This window comes from Erigeron canadensis, chromosome 4 (assembly GCF_010389155.1).
Source record: "Erigeron canadensis isolate Cc75 chromosome 4, C_canadensis_v1, whole genome shotgun sequence".
NCBI lineage: Eukaryota > Viridiplantae > Streptophyta > Magnoliopsida > Asterales > Asteraceae > Erigeron > Erigeron canadensis.
The window spans coordinates 30,464,961-30,492,529 of NC_057764.1; the positions used below are offsets into that span (position 1 = coordinate 30,464,961).

At 33.8% G+C, this 27,569-nt stretch overlaps 3 protein-coding genes across 7 annotated transcripts; 1 reads left to right on the forward strand and 2 right to left on the reverse strand.

Moving 5' to 3' along the window:
* Positions 1-3,517: 3,517 nt before the first annotated feature.
* Positions 3,518-8,062, reverse strand: LOC122595624 (probable protein phosphatase 2C 15). 3 transcript variants are annotated; one of them, XM_043768029.1, is made up of 8 exons: positions 7,621-8,062; positions 7,151-7,322; positions 6,903-7,056; positions 6,757-6,820; positions 6,561-6,668; positions 6,352-6,468; positions 4,416-4,651; positions 3,518-3,985 (listed from the first exon to the last, which is right to left on the reverse strand). In XM_043768029.1, the coding sequence occupies exons 1-8, from the start codon at positions 7,834-7,836 to the stop codon at positions 3,766-3,768; spliced, it is 1,287 nt and encodes a 428-aa protein (XP_043623964.1). In that variant the 5' UTR covers positions 7,837-8,062; the 3' UTR covers positions 3,518-3,765. The 3 variants fall into 3 exon arrangements, with proteins under 3 accessions (XP_043623964.1, XP_043623963.1, XP_043623965.1); XM_043768028.1 differs by having other exon boundaries at positions 6,343-6,468; positions 7,621-8,061; XM_043768030.1 differs by having other exon boundaries at positions 6,343-6,468; positions 7,151-7,291; positions 7,621-7,805.
* Positions 8,063-11,483: 3,421 nt separating this feature from the next.
* LOC122594985 (reticulon-like protein B9) lies at positions 11,484-12,915 on the forward strand. Its single transcript, XM_043767267.1, has 5 exons — positions 11,484-11,659; positions 11,819-11,999; positions 12,226-12,355; positions 12,443-12,512; positions 12,601-12,915. The coding sequence occupies exons 1-5, from the start codon at positions 11,548-11,550 to the stop codon at positions 12,768-12,770; spliced, it is 663 nt and encodes a 220-aa protein (XP_043623202.1). The 5' UTR covers positions 11,484-11,547; the 3' UTR covers positions 12,771-12,915.
* A 71-nt stretch (positions 12,916-12,986) lies between these two features.
* LOC122594984 (sodium/hydrogen exchanger 8-like) lies at positions 12,987-25,782 on the reverse strand. 3 transcript variants are annotated; one of them, XM_043767265.1, is made up of 24 exons: positions 25,698-25,782; positions 25,420-25,628; positions 24,494-24,544; positions 24,269-24,360; positions 23,929-24,006; positions 23,695-23,852; positions 23,475-23,576; positions 23,286-23,403; positions 21,990-22,042; positions 21,852-21,917; positions 21,229-21,273; positions 21,049-21,104; positions 20,546-20,730; positions 19,384-19,431; positions 19,136-19,243; positions 18,714-18,945; positions 18,317-18,619; positions 17,134-17,231; positions 16,726-16,857; positions 16,431-16,649; positions 15,769-15,975; positions 14,455-14,716; positions 14,032-14,327; positions 12,987-13,509 (listed from the first exon to the last, which is right to left on the reverse strand). In XM_043767265.1, exons 2-24 carry the CDS (start codon positions 25,604-25,606, stop codon positions 13,192-13,194), a joined length of 3,414 nt encoding a protein of 1,137 aa, XP_043623200.1. In that variant the 5' UTR covers positions 25,607-25,628; positions 25,698-25,782; the 3' UTR covers positions 12,987-13,191. The 3 variants fall into 3 exon arrangements, with proteins under 3 accessions (XP_043623200.1, XP_043623201.1, XP_043623199.1); XM_043767266.1 differs by having other exon boundaries at positions 25,420-25,624; positions 25,698-25,760; XM_043767264.1 differs by having other exon boundaries at positions 25,420-25,707.
* Between the last annotated feature and the right edge of the window lie 1,787 nt (positions 25,783-27,569).

A 27,569-nucleotide genomic window follows, 5' to 3' on the forward strand; every position in this document is an offset into this window, starting at 1 on the left:
GGTCTTGTCACTCATAATAGTAGAAAAGAAAAACCTATGGATAAAATTATAGATACATCAAGTTAATTAATCAATGGTTTAGTTGAATTTAATTAGCAAGTTAATCGAAAGAAATGAGTACTAGTATTTTATTGATTCAAATAAAATTTCTTTTGTAATTGGAACCACCTTTTTCTTTTCTTTTCCTTTCTTAAAAACGTATCTTGTCTCCATCTCCAAATGGCTTTGTCGAAATTAGCAATGTTTAATTTGATTTTTCTCTTTTATGAAGAAAGACAAACTTCAAGTTGACACTTCCACATTAGTAATGGCTTTCATCCATCTTTTGCTTTTAGGCTTTTGCACAAATTGGGTTAATTTGTTGCATATGCATGTACCAATAATTTGAAATCATGGTTTAACCTGGAACTTTTTGACTCGTGCAATAAACCTTAAACAAAAGCTACTTATACTCGATTATATATTTTAAAGTCCCGCAAGTTTATAGAGATCAAGTAATTAATCAAACTATAATTTGAATATATTAGTCTAATACTCTAACCAGATATGCATAATGCATTGAGGTTAAAAATTTTAAAAAGAAATCATCGGTACTACACTTCTATGAACAAAAATTATTACTTTGTCTCTTAAAGTTTATTAGATGGACACAATGAATCTATCTAATTAATTTGTGAGGACAACACCACTCATACGAATGTTGTTGTTCACCTAAATGTTAGTTAAAGCTTTAATTTTGGCTAGCTTGTAAGTTTTTAAGACCCTCAATAGTGTACAAACGCTTTTTGCTTTTTAAATACTAGCTAGTTTAATCGAGGAGTACTTTATTTTAATTTTAGAAAGTAGACTTATATTATTAATTACCATCCAAGTATTAATCCTTACGGGGTTTGCTAAATACAGTCCTAAGGACTGTGTTTAAGGTGCATAAATTATTTGTACATTTACTATGAAAATCAAGGGGCGGACTTTTAATATAAAAGGTACAAATTTTTTTATGCACGTTAAATATTTAGCATTTCCAATCCTTACATATACCAAACTCGACACTCCATGGACCGTATGTCCGTATCACGAACCTATCTAAATCACCCTTTACTACTTTATCTATGGGAATTAGGAACACTTTTTATATCTACTTTAAAGATGTCATCCACGATTTTTTGTCACAGAAAGCTAGAAAAATAATTTTGATACGTAAAACAACAATGCTAGAATGTTACGCCTTAAATTTTTTTGACACGTACAAAATCTAACAATAAGCCAAAAAGCCAAATGATGACTAATCTTATATACAACTTGTTTCTTCATTTTTTATTTTTTATTTTGATTTGGACAAAAACTTTATAGAAAAAACAAAAGATGTGCACGACAAAGAAGTTACATAAAAGCCAATTTCATACTCGTATTTATTTTGCATATATATATATGGTGGTGAGTAACTTGATGTGAAAACCAATGTTTTAAATACCGGTAAATACCGGCCGGTATTATCGGTACTGGAGACCACGCCGGTATTTTAAGTCTGGTATTTTTCCGGTATTTTCACTATTCAATACCGGCCGGTATTTTCCGGTATTACCATACCGGTATTTCCGGTATTTTCAAAAAATAAATTTTGATTTTTAAAAAAAATTATTTTTGTGATACTTTAATATTATTTTTTGTTATTTGTGAACTTTAAAACCTATATATATTTTGTTATGAAATACATATTTGGTATTATTTTTGAGTAAATTATAATTGCATTTTGACTATTTTTGTTAAATTGTAACAAGTTTTGTAGGATTTTTACACAAAAAATATAATAAATTAAAAATAGTCATACCGGCCGGTATTTCCGGTATTACCGATAATACCGGAAAATTTTTTCACGCCGGTATAACTAAAATACCGGTTTTTAAAACATTGGTGATAACAAGAGGGTTTTATGTTTAAATCTTATTGGATAACATCTTGAAATAGTCAATTAAAAGGTTTAGGAAACGATTACGAAGATACTTGTCAATTAGGCCACATACATCAAGATTAAAGACTCGGCATTTCTGGATAACCTAAACAAGAAAAAACTTTATCCATTATCTATACGAGGATTTTAACATGTCATTGTTTGGTAGAGTTAAGGTGCGCCTACATTTTAATTAACCTCCCTCATACACCGTCAAGTTATTGGGGCCTAACACCCGTAGCACATAATTTCTTTTATTCTTTTTTTTATTGTTTGGGAAGGGAGTGAGACGGCCAGACGGGGCTCATAGAACCAATCCTGCTGTCATGCTAAAACCAACAGCCACATGAGTAGCAGAATTACATAGGAGCCCATTTAATGTTTGTTTGGTTTAAAATGATAGATGAGCAGCTTTCATGGTTTCCTTGCTTTGGTGTCCAGTGTGGGGTTACTATCGGTATTAATTTTATGCTTCTTTGCCATGTGCTTTTGCAATGTGTTTACATCAATTCAAATATTTCCTACCTAATTCGTAAGTGTAACTTACAATTGTTACTAAATGGGAACAAATTCGAAAAATGAGCAATTAATTTGTTTTTTCTTAACGTAAAAGACATGAACTTAATTTATGGATTGGTATATGGTGAAGTAGGTTCAAACCTTGATTTGAAAAAAAAATACTCTCAGGAATGAAGACATGAGTTTTCTTTCTGAAATTAGAGTTTGGGTATATAAAAAGGCATCCGCTAAGCTCAAATTTGACGTTAAAAAAAAAAATTTGTAGCTACCAAGAAGTCACTAATCAATTTGAAACATATAAAGAGAGAAAATATTGTTCAAGCATGGTTATTTACTGTAGTGGTGATATTGCATTTACCCATTTAAATGATTCAAATTAATAAGTGCTTCATATATTGTCGTAAAATTTAAATCACCACTCTTTAGTAAAAATTAAAATAAAAATAAAAAGCTTTTCTTATCAATATTTTCCATGAATACTCTTATACTCATATCTATATTTTCTAAGGCAATGATAAGTTGTATACCCTATACAATTGTCATTTGTCTTGTATAAATACTATAACTAGATTATTTTCCACAATTTATTTCTGTACTTCGAAACTCGTTTTCATTGCAACGAGTATGAGACACGATGGTGGCCCCAACAAGGGCAATTGCAAGGACTTTGTCCCTCAACGGCTAATATTGACGCATCTCAAACCAATTTACTTGGACCATTTTATTAAATCGAAGATACGGACCAATTTGAATGGTGCAACATGATACTAACATTTGCATTTGGTTTGATACAAGTTCAATTCAGAACCGACACAATCCTCCAAGTGATCATTAGGCTATCACCACACGTGTTTAGTCACGTCATATGTAACACCATTCACCGAGCACAACCCTAATCCATTTGTTACATGAAATAAACAGATGGACAGTATGATCTAAAAGCAATTTATATTAAACGTATTGAGTGTAAGTATACAAAGCAATGTAGTTTCAATATAAGGGATACAGCATTGCAGAAATAAAAGTTCTAAAGTTATGCCATGAGCTCAGTAAGGAACAAAACTCTCGAAAATAAAAATTAAAAATCGATACAGAATCCAAAATTAGTCGAATGAACCTGTAATATATTACACATGATGTTTAACGTTAGTACAATAAAATTTCATGGAATTAGTGGTGGTCGTCCCATCATTTGATAAAACTCATTATTAGTGATTTTTTGCACTTGTAACAACCTATTAAATTTGGGATCAATGAAAAAACCAAAGAATTTCTGGGTTTAAGAATGACTTTATGGATTAAATTACTTTGATTCCACTAGGCCGTTTTCCTTCCATAGCATCTTTTTTATCACGGCAAGCAACACATAGGAAAGGACCTTGCCATGGTTTTGAGCCCGTTGAGAAAATGGACCCGGCATGAACTGGTACACCTTCGCTTGCAGCTAGGTCAACTTGACACACGGCACATGTGAAAAGTCCGGATGTTGATGAGCCAGCCGTTTCATCATTTCCCAGTCTATGTTTGGAAACCAAAGAAAAATCACCACAAATTTCAGTATAGCAGTTATTGTGTAAAATTTACTTGCGTTCAAGATACTTGAAAGACAAAGCAATCACCAATAGATAAACTGACCAAAACGCACATTATATTGAAAAAAGGAAGAGACGTTTTACTAAATGACAAGTCTTTCGAAGTAAGTTAAAGAATTAGTGCATAAATTTGTTGCAGCTAGATGAAACTGAAAATTTGAAACCTAGATAATCAGATAATCGAAAGCAGAATCTGTATATCTAAACACTAACTGATTATTGAGACTTCAGACAACAAAGAATAGTATATTTCATAATGCAATTCTCAAAAAAAAAAAAAAACCTTATAAAAGAGTATCCCACATGAAGGTTTCAAATTAATGTGAAATCAAAGTGAAGAGTAAGACAAGACGAACCTTTCTGCAAGCATTGCAGAGCCTTCTTCAAAGAGCTCCTCTACGATGCCTACAGCCGACAGTTTCTTAGACAGTTTATTAGCGGAACCACGGAACTTGGCTTTATACAACAAGGATCTGAGCTTGCTATGGGTTTTCTGAGGAGGAGAAGGTGGCGGCAATGAGTTATCTGGCCGAACTATATCAACCACTACGCAGGTTGTATCATCTTTTAGCCCCCTTGTTCTTAATGCTTCCTGAATAAATCATCCATCAGAAATGTGTTTTCAATATTTCATCAATCCGAAAGCATTATGAGTTGGTGATTGTGTAAGCATCACATATTCAAAAAACTTTCATGCGGAAATGTAAGACATCTCTTTAAGCTAAAATCCAAACCATTGAATTATTTATAACGATGATAATGAATGTGTTTGAATGTGGAAAATCTTACGATTTCATGAGGAATTTATGGGACTAAACAGAATCGCTAGCATATTATTTAATAAAGTCAATGCGACCTAGTTTACTATATTTACTGCATAAAAACCCATGCTATTAATTGTTGGATCACCATTCAAGAAAACAACAATTTTATTGAAGATACATTCGAATTACAACAACAAAATTACAAGTAAAGTAAGTACTACTAAACATTACAAGAAAGCAAAATAAAGAACAAAACAGAAACAGAAAGAAAGGCAAAAACGGGCTGAGGATATGGTTAAACCAAGGTCCCTTAAAACTGATTTCGGGCCACCCAAGTGAACCCGACAGTTTCCCAAGGTACAACAGCCAAAGCAGTATGTACTGCCGGAGTTAACCACAACCCAGAATTTACCTTCAAGAACTTCTTGAAGTGAAGTGAAAGAGAAAGAGTTTAGTTGATGATCCAGGATGGAGAAAGTGTTAGTATTCTTGTTATTATCATTCTGATCAGTTACAAAACATATATATCTCATATTTTGTTAAGTGGGAAACACTTGTTAACCTTAGAAGGTTAACAACACCTTAAAACAGGTGTCACTTGCTGAACTAATGCAAGTGTTGTTCCAGGTGTTAAACCAGGAACAAAGGATCCCACTTAAGCCACAACAACTAACACTTGAGCCATACTGAGCCATCACACTGAGCCATAATTGAGCCATGTAAGCCATAACCGAGCCACACCGAACTAGCCAAAAATAATGACGGCTCAATAGCGGCTCGCGGCGATGCGAGCGTGCTAAGTGCGCCACTAAAACGCCTCATCGCCCACGCCTCCGGGCGCGGGCGCGTCGGGTGCTTCCCACCCTTCTATCCCACTTGGGGTGTAGCCCCTTATAAGGAATTATAATTCCTCCAACACTCTTCCTTATAAACACACTTAATGTTTATTCTTCTACCAATGTGGGACAAACTCACATTAGTTAATTACTCTTTCAACTCCTTTTAAGATATCTATTAACTTGGATATTCTATGTTATTACATAAAATTTCCAACATTAATTTGGTTGGAAATTCCTTTTAAGGTGTTTGAGAGGATATATTAGCTGATTACATTTTTTAAATCCAAATTTAAGTGTTAGATACAAGGTGCAATTTAACATATATTAGGTATAACACACTCGTTATTAAGCTAGCGGAGCGGTGCTTCTGAAAACACTTTTTAAGCGATGAGAACTTACAAATATGAACTCCTAAGGGCATTACAGATATTGATAGGATGTTAACTACTTGTTAACTGTACAAAATGTCAAGTATTGTAGACATTAATCGTAAACTGACAAACGGATGAATATGCCAAGTCTTTCAGAAGTTCATACAAGAAACTTTACTCTAACTGTCGGTAAAAATAAAAATCTTCGACTGAAAACCTAATTTACAATAGAACTTTTACCTATTAACAATAGTTTTATATACCAGAATTACTACAATATACTACCAAATACTATAAATTGAAATTTACCTTCACTACCTGCCTAGCAGCAAGTTCAGAAGGCAGACGACGGCAAGATTCAGCAGCATGTTCAGAGGACAATGCATCCCAAATGCCATCAGAGGCAATTATAAGCCTTCCACCACGATCTGAAAGCTTTGTAAGCCAGAAGATAATATCACTTAGTTCTAAACTGACGACTATTTACTACCAAAAATACATAATTCTGACAGAAACTCATTAGTTACCTTCACTTGCTTCACATATGGTATTGGAACGATAAACTCTCCAACATCCATATCACCAATAGATCTAGAAAGACACAATCCTCCAGGCCAGCAACGAAGAGGTCCAATCTGTCACAGTTTCACCAAAATCCGTCACAAAATGAATCTATGTTATCCGCAACACTAACCATTTATATTAACTTTATAAATGTCGAACCTCAGGGCCACCGATAACATTAAGCCTCCCCACTTCCCCTCCACTGGCCGTTACACGTTCCCTTCTAAAATAACACTTTGAAATCAAACCCACATTTCAAATCAAGAAGTACATCCTGGGATACCAAAAAGAAAGATTCTACTTACTCCTCCGTGTTTTCTTCAAGCCTATGGTCAACGGTCAAAACTGATACAACTCCATCTGGAGTATCAAGAATGCAACGCGAGTCTCCAACTGAAGCAACTGTCACGGTCCATCTATCAACAATCACAAATGTAGCAGTGGTTCCCGACATTAAACCTGGTAAAAAGGTCAAAAGAAAGATTGGTCTTTACACGAGAAGCTTAAGTACTAAGAAGAGCAGGGCGGGGGATAAGGTGCGAAACTATCATGCCTTTGCTTTGGAACTGCTTATCGGTCTTCACAAAACCAGCCACCAGTGCTCTAGGTAAAGCCTGAAGCCACTCATCACGTTTAAGACCACGAGGTATTGCATCCAATACATGATTTAAAAGATTATCTCGTGAATATATCGCTGCAGCATCACCATTATGACCATCAAAAATCTGAAAGTTTAAGTGAGACAAAGATTAAAGCTTTAACCTTTTCGAGTCTTTAAGCATTCAAATACCCTTTAAAACCATCCAATTTAATTATCGAAATTAATAACCATAGGCTTGAATGCTAGAAATATGATCTAAGGTACCAAAACATCAATTTAATATCACAATCTACGCCTAATACATTCGAATCATTATTTTTTTCCACTATAGAAATAATAACAATATCATAGCTAATATCAAATTCTAAACTAGTAACATATAGCATACTCTAATTACTGGAAAACTAAGAAAAACAGCATACCCCAAAAACTGAAAAACTGGAAGAAGGATTCCCATGAATTCTCTGGCAATCTGTTTTCATCAAGAAATAATCTTCGCCTTTTCGCGATTGAGCAGCACATCCATATCTCACAGATGGCTTCTCCATCTTTTCACTTCTTAATTCTCTACTCATCAATGCAGCTAATGGCACAAGATCATGATTATTTGATATATGCCTTTCTACCCTTGATCCCATACTTACCCAAAAAACCTTCTTTAAAATTTCAAATTACCAAAATAAATTAACAAATAAATAAATCAATCAACTTCAAGATGTGCTTTTTTGATAAAATAAAATGCACATTCTGAGCTAATAGATGAACCAACACACAAAAAAGTTAGACTTTTTTAATACACAAAAACACAATAAAAAGTAATCCTAATTCAAGATTCAGTTTCTTGATCAACTAAGAAGCACATTTTTAGCTCCATTTAACATGAAACACAAAAAGATTCAAACTTTAATCAACAAAAATCATTATTAGTTCATACCCACATGCAAGAAACTTAAAATGAAAGAAATAAGTGAGAAATATTGAACTAAATAGCTAATTTGGAGTTGAAGAATCTTGAGCATAAAACAGCAAAATGCTAATGAGCAACAAGAAAACAATATGCAGATCTGAAAACAACTGTAATGGAGCAAACAAATGTACTGAAAGAGAAAAAAACAAACAACAAAAAGAACATCAAAAATAGGAAAAATCAACGCGGTTATGTTTGGGTTGACAGCTATTAATTTAAAATCAATTCTGTCAATCATTTAAAATCTTATAATCATCAGCTGTATTTGATACTGATATGTTTATTTATATACATACACGAATATTCAAGACTATTTTATCTGTAAATAGACAGACATAAATATAAACGGTACCCACCCCGCGTTGCGACGGATATTATGGATGACGGTGGCTGATAATGAACGATGACGGTGGTTATTCACGAAAATAAATGGGTTTTGTATTGTTTTAGTATATAGAAAAAAAGAATATTTTGTGTGTTGTTTTGGTGAGAGAATGAGGATATTTAGTTTTGTTTTAAGAGAAAAGATAAAAGGGTAAAATTGCATGTCCCAAACATGTAAACTTTTCAACACCCCATATAATTTTTAATAGGGCATATAGATTTATAAATATTTTTGTCTTGTTTTTCCGTTCCAAACTTTTATATGGAGTAGATATTTTGAGATGAATAAAGAAATTTATAAAAATAGTCATGTTAACACGATGACTAAATAACGTATAGTTGTGTTAAAAACTTATAAACATTTTTGTCATGAATAAAGAAAACTTTATTCATTTTAAATGATTACTTTTACATGTAATTGTTATCTTATAGGAAATCAATAATTTTAATTATTATTTATTATGGTCAAACTTTTCTATAAGATAATAATTACATGTTAATTAGGTAAGTCTTGAGGTCTTTACTCATTATACGAGAATTCGAGTTGTGGCTTAAAAGTGTTTTTTTATTAAAAAAAAAAAAAACCCTTAGAAGCTGCCTTATGCACTCGTCCAAGACTTGTCCTTGACTCGTACTCCATATAACACCATAAGATTGGATTCGTCATTTGACTCATCCTTGGTCACTCGTTCCCCCATGAACGAGTTGGTAAAGGCTTTTTTTATTTTTAAGTGTATAATTAAATGAAAGGTTGGTCCAAGACTAATACTTGGTATAAGGTTTGATTTAGAAAGATTAGTCCTTGGATGATTTTTTGCTGTTGTGGTGCTGATTAGGACTAGTTTCTTGAGGACGAGTCTACACATAAGGCAGCTTCTTATGTTGTAAGTCTGTAACGAAAGTCAAGTTACAACAATTCAAGTTTACATCGAATTGCACTCACCTTATATACGAGTACTTTATATAATCTAAACTAACAATGGGGAAAGGTTAGGTAAAACATGCAGTACCTATCTTAGGTAAAATAAAGAGGATTATGTAAAATTCAGGGGGGTTATGTATGTTTATCAAATTCAAAGGTTTAATATGTAACTTTTTTTAATGTAACAGTACCTAAGATTAGGTAAAATCTGCAGTACGGATCATTTTTCCAAACATTATCTTTGTACTAATTTTCATTCTTTTGTGTCTCAGTTATCGTATTATTATTAGACATATCTACATAAGAGTCATTTTTATGTAACTCACTTATGTTCATTTTTATGTAACTAACTTATGTTAATATTTCACTAAGAACAATAATGTGGCATAATTAAATGTATAGACCTAATTATGAAAACTCCAGTCGTAAATGGGGACATGCTCAAATATAGACCTAAATTGAATGAGTAATGTTAATTGGGAGAACTCCAGTTGGTTGTGGTGGTTGTGGCTGCAATTTTTTAGAGAGGTTTGTTCAGTGTATATGTGAGAAATTGTTAGAAAGTGAAAGTGAAGTGAGAATATATTTTAATTGGGAGTTTAAATATGTTGATAAAAAAAGGGTATTATTGTCATTTCACATCTCTTTTTTCAACATCTACCTATAATCATTATAAAGTAGTATAAAAGTATAGATATAGATATATTTTAACGTCATTTTCCTCTGTTTTATAATTCATGTTGCAGATCATGTGAACATTTTGTTAGAAAATTTATTTAAATGAAGCTGTAAAAATGTTATTTAAAAAGTCACAAAAATAAAAACAAAATGGATGATACATATGACTAAATTACAATTTACATGTCTAAAATCATGTGTAATGTTTAATTATTCTGTTTAATCAAAAGAGATTGTGAGACAAAGGTCTTTGGTTCAACATGAGGAGTTTGTTTGCCTCTAAAACAAGAGACAGAAAACCCAAATCCAAATACAAATGCAAAGGCAACATTATCCCACCAGGAGATCTTCCAACTCAAACTTCTCATTGAATGTGTCTAGGTTCACAGCTTCACTTTAGAACACTGAATTTACTGTTAATATATCTCATATAATTACATCAATATATGATATTTTATCATTTTAATGATAAATACATAGTCATATTTCTTTCAAACGATACAGTTATCATACGAGTAAATATGTTTATAAATCAGTTATTAATAAATATGTTTATAGATCATATATGTTGACAATAATCCTGTTAATTATAAGAATTAAATCAAACGGTTTCATTATATTTTCAAGATTAGAAAATGAATAGTTTAACAGATGTAGTGTTATAATAGCGGTTAACAAGTATACTGCTAGAAGCAGCATACTACCAGCAAATTGTCACGTGATTTTCAGGAGGGAAGATTGTGAGAAGAAAGGGAGAAGGATACATACTTCTAACAACATATTTGTTTTTCCTGTTATAATAGTAGCCATGTACAATACACATTGATAATGAGGGTTAAACCCTTTGATTACTTATGATTAAACAATAATTCAATCGACATGGGCGGATCCAATGTGTAAGGGGCGGGGGAGACCGACCCCAACGACTTATAGCACGATAACCGGATATTGATGCATTTTACACTAGATTTTGGCTCAAATCGCAAAAAGAATCCACTCTTACAAAGAATAAAAGACTCATTCGATGAAAAAACAAATTTAGCCCCACTTGACGAAATGTCTGGATCCGCCACTATCAATCGATAGGTCTGTTTGTTATAATATATTGACTACTTATTATTAATACTTTGTTTGTCAGATTATATAATGAAAATGATAATGAAAATTTGAAAACTAGAGAAACATATGAAATTTGAATCGTTAACTTTGTTCATGTGATTGTAGGATCCAAAACTCTAAAGTTATACCAAAGTCATCCCTTTCTTCCGACACTAAACTTTTCTTGTTTACAAAGCTTAGAACCATAATTTTAATTATATAAACTGCATATTTCTCTAAATCCAGATAACACACACGAAAACATCAAATTGACGATATAATCGTTCAATTATTTCAAACATGCCGATATATTCTTCTTCCGATTTAGAAGACTCTAATGGTCCCAACAGTCTAAGTGCCAAGTTCTTTGGTCGTGAACGACCTTTACATTATGTATTTGGTGGAGGACAAGGTACATTATGACCAAAAAGCTTCTTCTTGGCAAGATTTTGTAAAGCCAAAAAATACATATTTGTTTGTTGACATCCTATCAAACATAATGAAAAGTTTGTTTATTCTTAAAGTGTCAAGTCTTGAAATTGCTTGATATGGTATTTGATGTACATTGTAGTTGCGGACCTACTTCTATGGAGGAACAAAAGCTTGTCAGCAGCGGTTCTGTTAGGGATTACAATGATTTGGTTTCTCTTTGAAGTCATGGAGTACAACTTCGTTTCTCTTATGTGTCATTTATCGATCCTTGTCATGTTGATGGTTTTCATCACCTATACAGCGGCCAAATTCGCCAATTGGTAATGATTTTAACCTTACACTTAATTTGAATGGTGACATTTCAACCCATTTATAGGTAAATTGTGACATTTTTGGCTTATGGTTTAATTCAAATAAACCAACAGGTAAAAATTGTAGCCAGTATATAAAATGTCAAATGAGTCAACCAAATCAAACGTAGTATAAAATAAACTAGAAAATGGAATAATGTTATGAACCATATGTTTTGATATGATTTTCTACCAGGGATCTTCCCGATATCCACGAGATCACGATACAAGAATCTGTGTTCAGATGGTTGTATAGGAAAATAAACTGGGTTTTAGTTCGTTTCTATGACATCTCAAGTGGGGAAAATTTCATTGAATTTTTCTTGGTAAGCATATGTACATGTATTATACTTAAGCTAATAATGTTATTAACTATGAATGTTTCATATAATTGATATACATTTATCTTGTAGGTGATCGCAGCTTTATGGATGGTTTCAGTCATTGGAAGTTATTTTAGTTCTTTGAACTTCTTGTTCTTCTGTAAGTTGTAGTTTAAGCATTTTATTACATAAAGCACCAATGGAATGAAGATGAATCTTATTTTTCAGATGTGCACTTTTTTGTGTAGGTGCTATTTGCCTTGGAACATTACCGGCATTGTATGAACAATACGAGAGGGAGTTCAATCATCTCATAAGCAAAGGGACCAAAGACGCGAAAAAGGCATTCAAGAAATTTGATGCCGAAGTCCTAAACAAGATCCCTAGAGGGCATGTTAAGGAAAGGAAACGCAAATAAATGTTAAATACTTCGGCCATCTGGTTTATACGTGTGTACAAAGCATTTTATCGTTATGTGGTCTCAGCTTAACAATAGATCTGTATACATGTAAATATGAATTGTATAGACTTATGGAATGACTTCGCATATTGCATTTTCTATATATGTTTCACAAACTGATCATCATCACAAATTTTTAACAGCACTATCGTATCAACAGGGGGAAATACTTGATTTGTAAAATCACCCAATACATAACAACACTTTGAAAAATATATTACTATCGGTCAGGTTACAACAACACTCGGAAGTTTATTGTACAACAGTTTTCACCAAAGCCTTCATAATAATACAAAAGCTACTTATGTGGTATTTCCTATCAACACCAATGTTGAAAAACAAAAGATAGCTATACTGAGTGTTTTCTGGCCTATGGAGCTTAGGGATCTCGGGGGAAAGAAAGTGTACTTGGTGAATCGATTCTGACAATATGTTCATCCTCACCACCAGACTCGTCACTCGAGTAATCCATTTCACGAACATCATTTGCGTCTGAGTTTTTATGAGGGCCTATAAGACTTCCACTTCCCACACTAACTTCTTTTCTCACTGTAGTAGACCCTTCGGACCTCACAGAGATGAGACGCCGGCTCTCTGTTGGTGGGGCTCTCGGATAAGACCTGCTGTGAGATGACTTCTTAGGTGGCTTCACTTGTCCATTTGGAGAAGCACGAGGACTGTGTCTTTCATTTGATATCTGATTAAATATACATATGTAGTCAGCCGTTAGTGGTCACAAAAACTAGCGATTTATGTAAAGAAGTTAATTACAAAATTCTCTCATGCGCTTCTATATAATTATGGATTTCATCCGAAACTCACACTTCGGGTTCAAGATATCTAATTTAACCTCATCATCGAACAAATGTGGCAGATAAGGTTATAGTTCATTTAATAATCTTATATCTCAAACAGGCAAATTAACAAATTCAACTAAAAGGGTAACATGTCAGTTGGGTCAACAGTCACCAACAGTCTACTTAGTATGGATGCAATCTTTTAAATAAACTAGTACTATTAGATTGTTTTTGTAATTCTAACAAGTGCACAAAATATTCAAAAAATCGATAAAAAGGTGTTTGTAGGTCAACTCAGCCCGTCTCGTTTCAACCTTAACCCAGCCGTCACCCAATCCACCCCATTAGCCGCAACACCCTGAGAGTGCTTTATTTCATCTTTTAAGGATGACTAATATGCAGAAAGGAAAAAATGGACATACCATGCTGCCATATAAGCTTAGTTGCTTGGCTCGGGCAGAAAAGTTGTTTCCGTGCTGATCAATCTCATTAGAATGTTCAAGATGTTGCCTAGACTTGCTATGGCGCTCTGGCCAACTCATTAAACCACTATGTTCTCTAGCTGGGGATCTTGAAGGGTTATCACCACCATGTGACATTAATGAAGATGTCCTCCTCTGAAGGGTTCTACTGGCTTCGAAACCAACAATGTCATAAAAGATTACTCTTGCCCTTGTTTCAACTATGTAGGAGGATGCATGATGAGAAAAGCTTGAACCTTGCCACGAACAACAAACCAAAAGACAATATTAACATTAGAGTTATGCTTTGTCAATATTTAAAAAGTACAAGCCTTTATGTGTCAAAAGTACATGTTCCCAGTAAATGAACTTTCAATTATTTACCTGTTATTTCCGATACATGGAAACTGCGGTCACTATATAAAGGGAATAGTGCAGATGGTGCAGTGATGAGTTCTAAATGACCCTGTGATTTGATGAACCCTTCTAATAATAGACCAATCTTATTCTGAGATAGCTCAAAAGTTTCTCCAGTTATATAAGTGCTCATAGTTGATCTTTCGGCCACAAGAGTCCTTAGATCATGCATGGTCATTTTCTCAAATATTTGAGGTAGCAACAGCTTTAAGAGTACAATTGAGCTTTCCTGTGATATAAATATTAAAATAGCATCAGTCTTAAAGCTCAATTTGGGCCAATTTATTAACTAAGAGGTCGATAGGGGTTATAATTTATTTCTAACTCACACATATGTAGAAAATAAATAGACAGATGGTTATCTTAGGTAACATGGAAACAGGTCGAATGAGTCAAAGTTGCCCAGGTGTTTTTCTTAAAGTATAAAACAGGGAACCAGGAAATGGTTATCCGTATTGAGATACAAAGATTAATAATTGCATGTCCAGGATTTAAACCTTGGAAAGGGGAAAAACAAGAATAAAAAAACTGACAGCCTTGTGTGGCCATGCAAGCCTCCCTTGAGATAGCTTTAACCAGTTCAAGTTAGGTAGCGGTGTATTCGGGCCTCGTGAACTAGTCAGTGAAAGCCCAGACATGTCACCTACCAAATACCATAATGGACACAACCAGCTGAATTGATATAATAATTTAAATTAAGATTACTACTGTAATCAAATTTTCTTTAAATTCATTCAAAGCATATCTTATACATCTGACAAATAGTGTTTAGGGTCATCCCTGCCAGCTTTGCATACAGCAAAATTGTCTCTGACAGTCATCCAACCCAACCTACCCTGACCATTTTTCCACCTCTAATCATGAATATATGATAAAAAGGTCAACTGGGAGACATAGAAACTCTAGTATAGCACAACTAAGATCCTAGATATTAGGGATAAAGTCACATATAATGAATGTACGCATATCAGAGGAACAATCATTTAGCACAAAGAGATGGATAAGGGACCAACTATCACCGACCGGTCCCACGACCAACATGAGAGAAGGTAAATTGAGTACTACGGTTAAAGGGACATGAGGTCGGGATTTGAACCCCTAAACTCTTCTTTTATGTTGCATGTCCTACTCCACTAGGCCACCGTTGCGGGGACATAACTACTGGCTGTCAAAATATGCATGAATAGGTTTTAACTGGAATAAGAAATGCAGGGACTTTGCCACACACTATGCAACAAACAACCAATGATTAAAAAGCTTTGCATACAAGTTTCATATTACCTGCCACAAAAAGTCTTCAACTGCATGATCATTTCCCAGCACGGACAATATCTTTCCGGCTTCAATGAAAAAACCTAGTACTACAGAATCAGTAACAATATCACAAATGTAAGGCTTTCCAGTCAGCACCTCATATAGACCCAAAGTACTTCCATGTGCAAATGTTGGATGTAAGAAGTGCGTGTTTTTTATCCATTTGCTTTCCCACTGTAGAAAAATAAACATGATGTTACTGATCAACATATTCTATAGGTGGCACACCCAACCATTTAAGGCATTTACAAGTAATGGGTTGATTCAGGTTATGTTCTCAAAATAGGTCGTAGCTAGCAAGTATTGATATTAAAGGGAATAGGGTCAAATTTGCCTAAGCTCAAGAGAATTGTATATTTACTTGAAACATCCTACATGTTATTCGAAAATAATAATTCTTGATTAAGTTAAAGTAGTTTTAATCAAAATATAATTTGAATAAAAAGTCTCAGGTCAACTCGAGCCAAACCGACCCACACTAAAAAGGAATTACCTATTTGACCATTTGCTCTAACCCGCCTGACCTGCCCATTTTTTCGTCTCAATTACAATGTATTAAGTGAACCATAACTGACATATGCCACCCGGGACCCGGGCTCTTAACTTAATACTGTAATTTGATCAATTACCTTCACCACACCATTAGAAATAAGCCAAATTCCATTAGACTTGGATCCCTCTCTATAAAGGGGAACACCGCCTAGTTTCATCGTCTCCTTTGTGGAACCCACAATTTGTTCACGCACCATTGATGGAAGGGCTCCCAATAAAGGATTAGCACTAATCAAATCATGTGCTTTGGGAATCTTAACCAAAGGGGGATTTCGTAGAAGTTTCTTCAAGTCAGTCTACATTACAAGAAAAATCAATAAATTAGGATGCTTAAGCCATTGAAAACTAGACTAACATATTTGTGAGGAATACCTGGACATCATCATGAAGATGAGCCAATTCCTTCTCCTCTAATAATCCAGATTTCTCAAGATCTTGAACGTATTCAATTAGATGATTGAGCACCGAATATGTTACTTGCCTTGTTTTCAGAACACGTAAAACCTAAAAGATTGTCATTTAGAATTTTTCCATGAATAACAGTCACAACTATGCCAAATAGAATTCTTACTTGAAAAGAAACAATGTGAAAGTGTCCTCTTAGGACGTGAGCACCACTTTCTTGAAAAAAAATTAATGTGAGACTTTAAGAGACCATCTAAGTGTTTTAATTATGATCAAACATAACATGTGTCTCTCATGCCCCAAATATTTCATTAAATAATATATTATTTTCATGATGTAAAGATGTTTTTATCTTTGTCTCCCTTAGTAGCTAACCTGTGGAAAAGTAGTGCGAACATCTTCCAGAAACTTTTTTGCTTCCTCTCCTTCTGTCTCACTCTCGCTAATTATTGCCAAAGCAATTTCACTATCACCTAGAATAAGAGTTGCAAATATTATTGCCAGTACTTTAAGCTGAGTATTATAGATGATGAGAAAAAAACTCCTCATGGTTCCACAACAGGAAAATAAGAACTCAAAATCTGTTACTGTTACAAGAACAGTGACATAACCACAGGGCATAGGCATTTTCTAAAGATTATCATAACGTTTGATCCCATCTACAAGTATACGGACATAAAAAGATGATGCTCCTCCATGAAAATAAACGAGCAATAGTACCCGCGCAATGCGGCGGAGAGATGGTGGGGGTGATAGGTCCTTGGAGGTGATAAGTCATAGAGTGTGAAAGCCAAATGCCTTAGCCGTACGGGATCCGTACTCGGATTTAAAAATTCGTCGAAAGTATATCGAATGACATCTCTAATGAAAGAGCATGAAATTTTAATAACACCCATACAAATATTATAATTTATCAATATACGGTTTTGAGATAAAAGAATTTGAATAAATTAGAGGAATAAAATAATTTATGGAGAAGAGAGAAAAAAAAATGAGTGGTTGAGATTTAAGAGGAGAGAGAAAAAAGAGTGGTTGAGATTTAAGGGTATTATAGGTATATTAGATAGAGATGTTTAATTTAGTGAATAAAGAAGAAGGGTAATTTAGGTAGTTCAAATCATCTTTTGAGATTTCAAAAAAGGGCAAAATGCTTTATGAAATAGTATAGATAAAGGAGAAGTGGGGTTTTAGTTCAATCCCAGATAACACGAGCCTTTGAGCTTTTCAACATTTCAACAAATCCTTAAATAAAAAATAGATATTGACTAGGAGAATATTGGATATACATATCAGCATATCATTTCTTAAAGTATATATGCGGAAAACATATACAATTGATGGATCTCCTTAGAATTTGTTAACTCTATCCTCAGATATGTATAAGCTTTAAGACTCTTGCCAATACATATATCCACCCATGCATGAATTTATGAAAGCATATGTGTGTACCTACCAACTAGGTATCTGATTTAAAAGAAATCAGATTCATATAACTTCAGCATTTGAAAAGAAAAACATATTCATTTCCAATTTACAAATAATTAAGAGTGACAATTACCAATGAAGTCATGTAGTTGCTGACGTGCAATCCTATGGGCTCGAAGAAAAGCAGCCGATATGTAACATCCAGATTCCAACCTTTCGACTGTGAAGTAGGTTACAAGTTTTCGGGGGAACGTGCTTGTTTGCAGAAACTTGAAATAACTAGGGAAATGAACATTAGATTTCAACCCATTCCAATCACATAGTGGTTCAAACGACACCAAATCAAGTGCCCCATCAACGGATTGCATCAAAATGTTTGCTGTAAATTGAGTGATCCTACCTTCCTCCAGCATCGCCCAATAAGCAGCTTGCACACCTAACATGCGACAAATGCATTCTTTATGAAGAGAATAGCTACCATATTGATTGAAAATATATATATATATATATATAATAACAAAACAGGTTACCATTTAAAAACCGTATACGTATATCAGATAGATGCATGTGCTCTACATTGTTATCAGTATCTGATGTAGTATGAGGATGGATCCGTTCTCCTTCTGCATCATGTAAACATGTGATATATTTCTTGACAGTAGGCCAATCAGCAGGTCCTAATTCTTCATCATCAACAAGATCACTAAATGCCTCCAGTGCTTTGCTCATCATTTCATACTTGGTGTACTCCAGTATACGCCTCTACCACAATAATTAAATATGACTTAGACTGGGTAAACAAACTTTTGTAATACCAACACAGAAATTAGTGGTAAAAATCATAAAGTTGATATGCTCATATGCATGTGTAAACCCACAGGTAGTTTACTGGAAAGTACAAAAGTGTGCTGCTGTAGACAATATAAATCGAAATAATTAATTAAGAGGATACCTTAGCTGCTGACAGCTTATCCATATCTAGCATCCGTAAAACAAACTGGGTAGTTGATCCATTTACTATAAGAGTTAGAAACACAATTCCACCAGTGAAAAACACAAACTGCACAAGCGAGACAATTAGATCAGCTATGATGATTTTTTTTAAATCATGAATTTTCCCGTGCATAACTAATCTCACATGTACCATACATTTTATACAAAATATTACAACATCAAATACAATATAGCCGAGGGAAATACCAAAGTTCCTGTCTCGCCACTTATGTACATAGATGTGTCACTAGATTGCTGAAACGAACATAAGAGGCTCTGGTTAGTATAAAAAGGAACAAAGATCAGATATGCAAAAACATACATAGTAAGTTAAGCAGGGCAAGGAAAATTAGCTTAAAAAATACTCAAGTAATGCAAAAAATTCACATAGTACCATGTTTATTTAACTATTTGATTTTTCATTTCGCTTGTCATATTTGGACTAATAGACATACAATAGATGCTTCTGATGTTACCAAGAACATGCAAGTCCTAGAAGTCTACTGAAGTAATGGTAATGCAGTAACAGTAGTGTATTATTAAAACTTGAAGTAATACATGTTCATTTTACATTAATTATGAGAGAAAATGGGTGTCTGTTGTTCCTGAGCAACATGCCCTAGATGTATGAAATGATGGCCTATTAGATAGGCTTGTAAGGATGCTCAAGAACCCTCCACTTTTATCAGAGATCTAACGGAGTGGTGAAACTCCGCACATTCCAACTAACATCTTCCATCAGAAATCTTAAATCATCCTTCTCTAGTTCCTCAGCATCCTGGTTTGTTACCAGTGTTCATTCAGTGACTTCTTCCGGCCCAAACACCCAGTCTGGACCTGCTGCGTCCAGGATCTCATATAATAATTCTTATACCATTGTTATTTCCTAGAATAACCTCAATTGAGACCGAGGATCAACTACTGAATCACATCAACTTTATGTTAATTTATGGACATTGAATTGACATGATGTGTTAGGAATAAAAACATCTTAAAACTGATGAAGAATACACTATCTTGTGGTTTCAAGATTTTTTTAAGAAGTGGCAGTATAAAGTCATTTGCTATGAATGGCTCAATAACGGTTATGGTTCTATCGCTATATCGCTATGGTCAAACAGATAAAATACATAAAAATAGTTTAAAGAAACACGACAAATGTGTCAAACAGTTATGACTCGCTTAAATGTACTTTAAAGTTTAAATTCATTAAATTAACTGAAATATTTCCTACTATATTTGAAATACTTATACATCTAAGACTTTAAACTGCGGGGAACCGTACCAAAAAATTAATACTAAATAAAATAAAAAACCATTTTACAACCTCTAATTGCTTTTATAAGTAATAAAATGAAGGATAACTTGCCTTAACTGACAAAGAAAGAGACAATGCCACCGCACCTCTTAAACCAGACCACACAAGTATAATAGCTTCTTTCCAATCCAATCCATAACCAAAATAACGTAAAAAGGGATATAATGATCCAACCACTATGGCCCGTGAGAGTTGTAGCAAAACATAAAGGAGAATGAGGTAGCCCCAAGCACTCTCTGTGACAAATATAAAAAAATATAATCATGCCAACGGAGAATACAAATAAAGATATGTGCAGATGCTTAAACACAATGGAAAATATAGACACATTACTAGAACTTTGTATATTTATTCCGATACAAATATACACAGGTTCCTTGTGTGTAATTGATAGTAATCTATTGAGCTGATTTTACATTATAACTTTGCCCACTATAACTAATGATTGTTGCGCTCCTCTTAAAGCTAATGTACATGCAAGCCTATTTCTATACAGTTGTTTGACGAGTAGAAAGGTCTTATGATCATATAAGAGGGAAAGATAACAAACTTACTCTCATGTTTTAGAATGCTGTCACCTCCAAGTATACCTTCTGCTATCACTACTCCACTACAAGATATATCAAGTATAAGTAAGACCACAGACACAGAGAGAGAAAACCATGGCAGTCCCCACCATATTAAATTGTATCTAAAAGTAGAAGTACATGAGGTTCTATTAAAAGACTGCATACCTCAAAATGAAGATAAGAGTATTAGCGATATATGCTACCATTTCCCTGCAGTTCAACATGATGAAGGCCAAAAAGAGTATTACAAAATAACTAGTATTCTCAAGGAAATGCATATCAGAAGATTAAAATAAAAGATGCTAAGCAGTGCTAAGGATCTTGGGTATGTAGGCCTGAGAGGACATCCTGAGTTTGAACCTTAACTCGATATGTTTCTACTGCCTTCCGTTTGACAAGATCATCAACACACAAAAAACCCTTGGTGGTTTAATTGTGCGAAACTCATACATCTCCAGGGGTATGGATCTTGGGCGTGTAGGCCTGAAGAGTATGTCGCGAGTTTAAGTGAGGACGTGAAGTATGGAACTTGTGTGTGTAGGCATGATGAGGCCGACAGAAGTTTAAGTGGCGTTCGTATAATTTGTTCCACATTGGAATATGATTAAAACTTTGAGGCCTTTATAAGTCCTAAGTTATAGGCTACTAATACCTTCTAACATGATTTCAATTTTCAAAAGATATAGGGACTATAGCTATGTGCTTTTGGGGTATTAGACCTTTAGACCATGTGTTTTCTGTTAATTGTTCTTTCCAATTACAATACAAGACAAAAAGTTGTGAAATACCAGAAATGATGCAAGCTTTGTTGTCCTTCACCCTTGAAAGCAGTTCTAGCAACAGCAGCATAGAACCTGCACAAATATTTGCGTATGCAAATTAGTGTACTTTCAGCATATGGTGATTGTTGAAGAAACTCAACTTACATGCCCAACGTCATCACTGTTAATACTCCAGAAATATCAGCACCCTCTTGGGACTATCACAAAAAAACACAACTTAGCTTATACAACCTGTATAGAAGAACATCATCTCATTAAACAACAGTGTTCTAGGAACACTCACCAAGCCTATTAATTATTATCACTCAAAAGGAGTTGACTTGAAACAGATTCATGCAAATATTGATCAGTTTCTGACAGCTTTAAAGACATGCCTCTTACTTACGCTAATAAGATTACAAAAATATCAAGTTGTAACTTATAAGTCAATTTTCTAGCTACCATTAACTATAGTCCAGTACTAGAATTTGTTCCAGGTAGTTACGCAATTCATGACCGCTTAGGGATAACCCATACTATTTCTATTACCAACACAGCACTAATCACTTTATGTAATGTGGTGGTACACATATGCAATCACATACTAGCATCCATTAAGAGTCACTACAACCAAGTGATGGAATGTGAAATACATTAACTAAAACCCATTCCTTTAAAACTTAAATATCCAACTGCAGTCAGGAAAAGAGCCACTGACCTTTCTTTATTATATTCTTAGGAATAGAAAACTGTCATCTGCAAATACTATATAATATTTTTGTTTAATCAATCATCAAGTGAAACAGTGCAAATGTAAATGGCAAATAGTAAGTAAGCTACCTCATTTATAGCTCAAAATTCAACGCTTAAAGATCGCAGCTGGGTATCTTCGATTGCATTTGTAGATCTAATATCATTTATAGACCAGATTTTTTTTTAATTTCTTATCTATGGTTAACCTATAGCCACCTAGGTATCCACCCACTTTAAGAGCCGACTAAACCCAGGGCGACCACCCGCTTTGTGGGTAGCCTGGAGTCGACGCTGGTGAACTTTCATGGCCACAAGGGGGTATAATTTTATTGCTTATAGATTTCAAACTTGGGATCTCTAGGTATCTTCAGCCTTAGAGACCAAGCCTTTACCACTGGGCCACCACCCTTGTGGTTTAAACCAAATATTTTATACAAAATAGAAAGAATGATAATGCATAAGCAACTACTTAGCACTTAGTGGACATAAGAACAAGATCAACTTTGCAGCTACATCAATGGTCTCTATATTTAAAGGAGAACTCAACAATTTGATGAATAAACTAATATATCTTCTGCTGAATATAGGCGGATTATAACCAGTTAACCACCCTCTTTTCACAAATCCTATCAAAACTAGTTTTTTAAGGAGAGCAAAGTATATCTGTCTGAAATGTACTTTTGCGAGTTCAAGAGGTAGGTAAAATACCGTGAAGAAAGCAAGGTAGCTCACAGCAAGAGTCAACGTAATTTCTATCACTGTATCATTGAATATAAATCCAAGCCACAAATAAGACACCAAACCAAATGCAATACCCATTCCTACACTGGACGAAAAAATAATTATATCATACCAACTATAGACTCCATATTTACAAGTTGATACCGATACACTTACGCTCCAACAGATACTGTTGCCAAGAATTTGATGATGGACCCAAAGGTATAGCTTGATCCAGTTACCATTCGGAAAAAAAGGGTATAAACAACGATTGCCGTCCTGGATGTACAGAATGCAGCTAGTTATGGTTTAGAATTTATGATATTAACATATAATAGAATCTCTTATTACATTAGATCCTTGACTACAAGTTCTAAGAGAACCAGAAAATTGATACCCGTCATTCATTAATGACTCTCCTTCAATAATAGTACTTAGTTTTTTGCTTGCACCAAGCTCTTTTAGTAAAGCCACCACAGCAACAGGATCGGTGGCACTCAAGAGTCCTCCAAGGAGCAATGACGTTTTCCAGCTCCAATCATATGGGAAAATGAGCTGCGGTTAAGTATGTAGGATATTATTAGAAAACAAATGACGCCAGCAAAACCCAGGAAAAAGTGTGCAGGCAAACCTTTAAAGCAGCGCCAAGGATGAAGGTGGATATTAAAACTCCAGGCCCAGCAAGAAGTAGCATTTGCGCCATGCATTTCTAAAATGACGTGAGAGTGCAAATTGAATAAGAAAAAATAATAATTCTCCATTTATAGCAATACTGGCGTAGAAAGAACTACTGAAAAATTGCTGGAAACCACTGGCCAAATCATATTATCAATAGGTGATATGTTTATAATGCTTGATAAAATTGTCAAAAAGGTTTCATCCAGTACATTAAGAAACCGAGTGACAATCGCGATACCCCGACCATTATCAAGTTAGCCCCACTTAACATGCAAACGAAGTATAGAATCAACCTTGATTTGATGCACCTCCATTGAAAATGAACTTTCAAAAAGTAGAGCGGGAAGAAAAACAGCTAGTAAAAGATCAGGATTAATATTTGCCCCTGCACATGAACCATGTATATGACTCAAAGTAGCCGACACGACATCACAAAGAAACTTTCCAAGTGAAGCATCACCATAAATGGGTGTGCAAAAATTGGAGTACATCTTAACTAACAGGATTGATTTACTTACATATCCGAATTCCATCACCAACCTTTCCTAACCGATGTTTTGTTCCATATTCTGTAGAATAGAGATTTTTTTAAACATTAAAGAACACAACATTAGAAACATATAGTCGTAATTACATGTACCTCGTGTTGTAAGAGGCTAAGAGCACTGCTCTGAAAACTTCATTTTAGGCTCATTATAACTAATGGGTTTATGAAATGGAATAAACACTAGAAATTTCATTTGTCCCATTTAAATTATCAAACTTTTTTCCATCCCTCACTCCCTTATAAGTCATCAAACTTTTTTTGTCCCTTATAAGTCAACAGACTTATAGATGTCCGATGGGGTCATTAAAACCACCACTCAAAATATAAAACATGTGAAAACATAACAAATTATCCAATCTCAAGTTTCCTAAAGGACCTAATTAGGACCAAAATAAAAAAGTTTGATGACTCATAGGAACAGAAAAATGTTTTACAAGTAAAAGGGACAAATGAAAAATAAGTATTTATTCTAACAAAAGTCGGTAGGACCAAAATAAAAGGCAATACTTGGATGGCCTTGTTATGTAGTGTCGCATTAATAACGAATTATCTACCAATAAACTAAACGAGCATTTAGACATCCTTTGATCGGCATGTGGCGCGTTACTTGAACAACCATGTCATCTTTAGTGTATGTATTTTGAAGTTCCTAATCTGTAGTTACCTTATTGTAATAAATTAACTATTTGAATTTAGTTCTTATAATCTGAATTTCTATATATTGTTAGATAGTTATTATCAAATGATATTAAGAACTAATTACAGGTTTTGTTCATCAAAAACTTATATTCCAGCCACAGAACTTCATGTGAGATATGAAACTTACCATATAATATCTCATAATCACCATACTTGTCATCCCCTATATATATATAAAGACAGGGAAAGAAAGAGAACCTAATGATCCCATGGCGATGCCAAGAACAAGGAGAGCAACTGTATAAGGAACTCGAGTTCCTCGAAGCAAATGCCTTGACGCGATTCCCAGCACCAGCGAGATCCCTACGAACAACACCGCGTCTGTCGGATTGTAATCGCCATCCTCTTCTTCCACGTCAGCTGCTATCGTCCATCCCTCTTCCATCCAATTCAACTTCACTTCCTTCCTATCCAGCTTAAAAGGTCAACATCTATATATCTATATCTATATCTATGTATAGTAGTGATAGGCGTACCGGAGGAATTTTGAAGCAGAGAGTCAAAATCCAGTTGTTGTCTTTGAATTTTTATTCTATTTGTGACTGATCGATCAAGACAAAGTAATCATCTACTTAGTCACTCGTGAGTATTTGGGGGGTATTTATAGAGTTAATTAGTTTAGTACCAAATATTATTATATTATTATAGGGGTGGCTAAATACAGTCTGTGTTGTCTTTAAGTTGCATAACTTATTTGTACATTTATCATGAAAATCAAAGAACGGTCTTTTAATATGAAAGGTACAAGTTTTTTTTATGTACGTTAAATACAGCCCTTAAAGCTGTATTTAGCATTTCCCTATTATTATTATTGTATTAAAAGATTGATTTTAAAAAATAGTCTTTGATAATACATTGAAGTTATTTATAAAGTGATTTGATGAGGTGGATTGTCCTTTCTATCTAACCAGATTATTTAAAGTGGCAACGTATGCGATTTGATGAGGTATTTGTACTATCTTAACATTTGTTTCTTAAAAGTACTAATTAATCGTTAATGTAGCTTATGTTAAACACATCTATGAAAAATCATTACTCGTATTATATAAAGACCAGAAAATAGAAAGCGCAAAATTAAAAAAATTCGGGCACCTCCAATTTCCAAGTTTTGTTAAGATTTGAACTTTTTGAAAAACAAAACATAACTTTTACTTGAAAACGACGTGTATATTGAATGTTACAAGTTTAGTTTACGCATTTAAAAGTCAATTTTATTTTTTAATGGAAATGTTTTCAAAATAAATAATATTCGATTGATATGAATAGATAAAACCTTTTTAAACAATTATGGATATAGATGATAAAAGACCAGAGGGATACTCACACAACGTCGTGTTAACAACGTTGTAGTTGTGGTGATGACTTGTAATTGATGTAAAAGTAAGATATAAAAAGGGTAGTGTAATTGTTTTATGAGATAAATAATATATGATATAAAATGTAAAAAGGATAATATGGACATTTGAAAATCTAAATTTAAAGATATTCCATAAATAAAAACCCTAAAATGTTTTATAAATAGTTATAATTATAATTATAACAAATCTAGATAAATAGATATAAATTAGTGAGAAATTAGCGCAAAGTGACAGCAGTGATGGTGACGGCGACGGATGGTTAGTGATGACTAGTGGTAGCGACATCAAGTAGTGTGGATTATTGATATAAAATCGGGTAATATATTATTTTAAGAGTCGAATGATAATATTTATAAATTATTTCATTAAAAGGATCATTTATTTGAGCAAATATGTGGAGTAATAACAAGTCAAGGGTATTCAATCTTTTTGAGTTATTTGTCATTGAAAGAAAAGAATAATATATATCATAAGAGAGAGAATATAAACATTACAATATTCGATCCTATTTGATCTATCATATATGGAAAAAGTAGGCATTTTAGTTTGCTTACAATATGTCTTTTTAAGTATTTTATAGCTATCTTTTCATACAATAAACCTTGTTTTGTTAAAGAGGTTTTCAATAAAATGTATGAAATGATAAGATCTAGTGAAAGCACATTAGCATGTGATAACGATTAAACATCATTTTGTATTTCATTAGGATTCATGAATATGTTTACCAACATTGGTTAGGTTGCCATGTCTTTGTTTTACTTTTTAACGGCTAATATTACATTAAACATATCCTATTTCTAAATTAACCCAACATATTACTAAATCAATCATTGTTAATGATTAAAACTTGGTTTTATCTCCAAGAGACAAGAGCCCCTACCACCCATATTTTTCTTAATAAGCCATGCATATATTAGGGTATTAGCCCATTGATAAACACCTAATTTACATGATATTAATTTGTGAAATTGACATGTTTTGTGCTTGTTA

Bases quoted from the DNA above. Each gene is read 5' to 3' on its own strand.
- LOC122595624 (XM_043768028.1), bottom strand. From the start codon at position 7,836: ATGGGATCAAGGGTAGAAAGGCATATATCAAATAATCATGATCTTGTG. The intron at 7,057-7,150 runs GCATGATAGTTT...CCTTTTTACCAG, and splicing joins TAAGCAGTTCCAAAGCAAAG to GTTTAATGTCGGGAACCACT. The intron at 6,469-6,560 runs GTAACTAATGAG...TGGCTTACAAAG, and splicing joins CATATGTGAAGCAAGTGAAG to CTTTCAGATCGTGGTGGAAG.
- LOC122594985 (XM_043767267.1), top strand. From the start codon at position 11,548: ATGCCGATATATTCTTCTTCCGATTTAGAAGACTCTAATGGTCCCAAC. The intron at 11,660-11,818 runs GTACATTATGAC...TGTACATTGTAG, and splicing joins TGTATTTGGTGGAGGACAAG to TTGCGGACCTACTTCTATGG. The intron at 12,513-12,600 runs GTAAGTTGTAGT...TTTTTTGTGTAG, and splicing joins TTTGAACTTCTTGTTCTTCT to GTGCTATTTGCCTTGGAACA.
- LOC122594984 (XM_043767265.1), bottom strand. From the start codon at position 25,606: ATGGAAGAGGGATGGACGATAGCAGCTGACGTGGAAGAAGAGGATGGC. The intron at 14,717-15,768 runs GTAATATGAAAC...TTTATATCACAG, and splicing joins TTGAAGACTTTTTGTGGCAG to GAAAGCTCAATTGTACTCTT. The intron at 13,510-14,031 runs GTATGTCCATTT...ATATTTAATCAG, and splicing joins TAAGCTTATATGGCAGCATG to ATATCAAATGAAAGACACAG.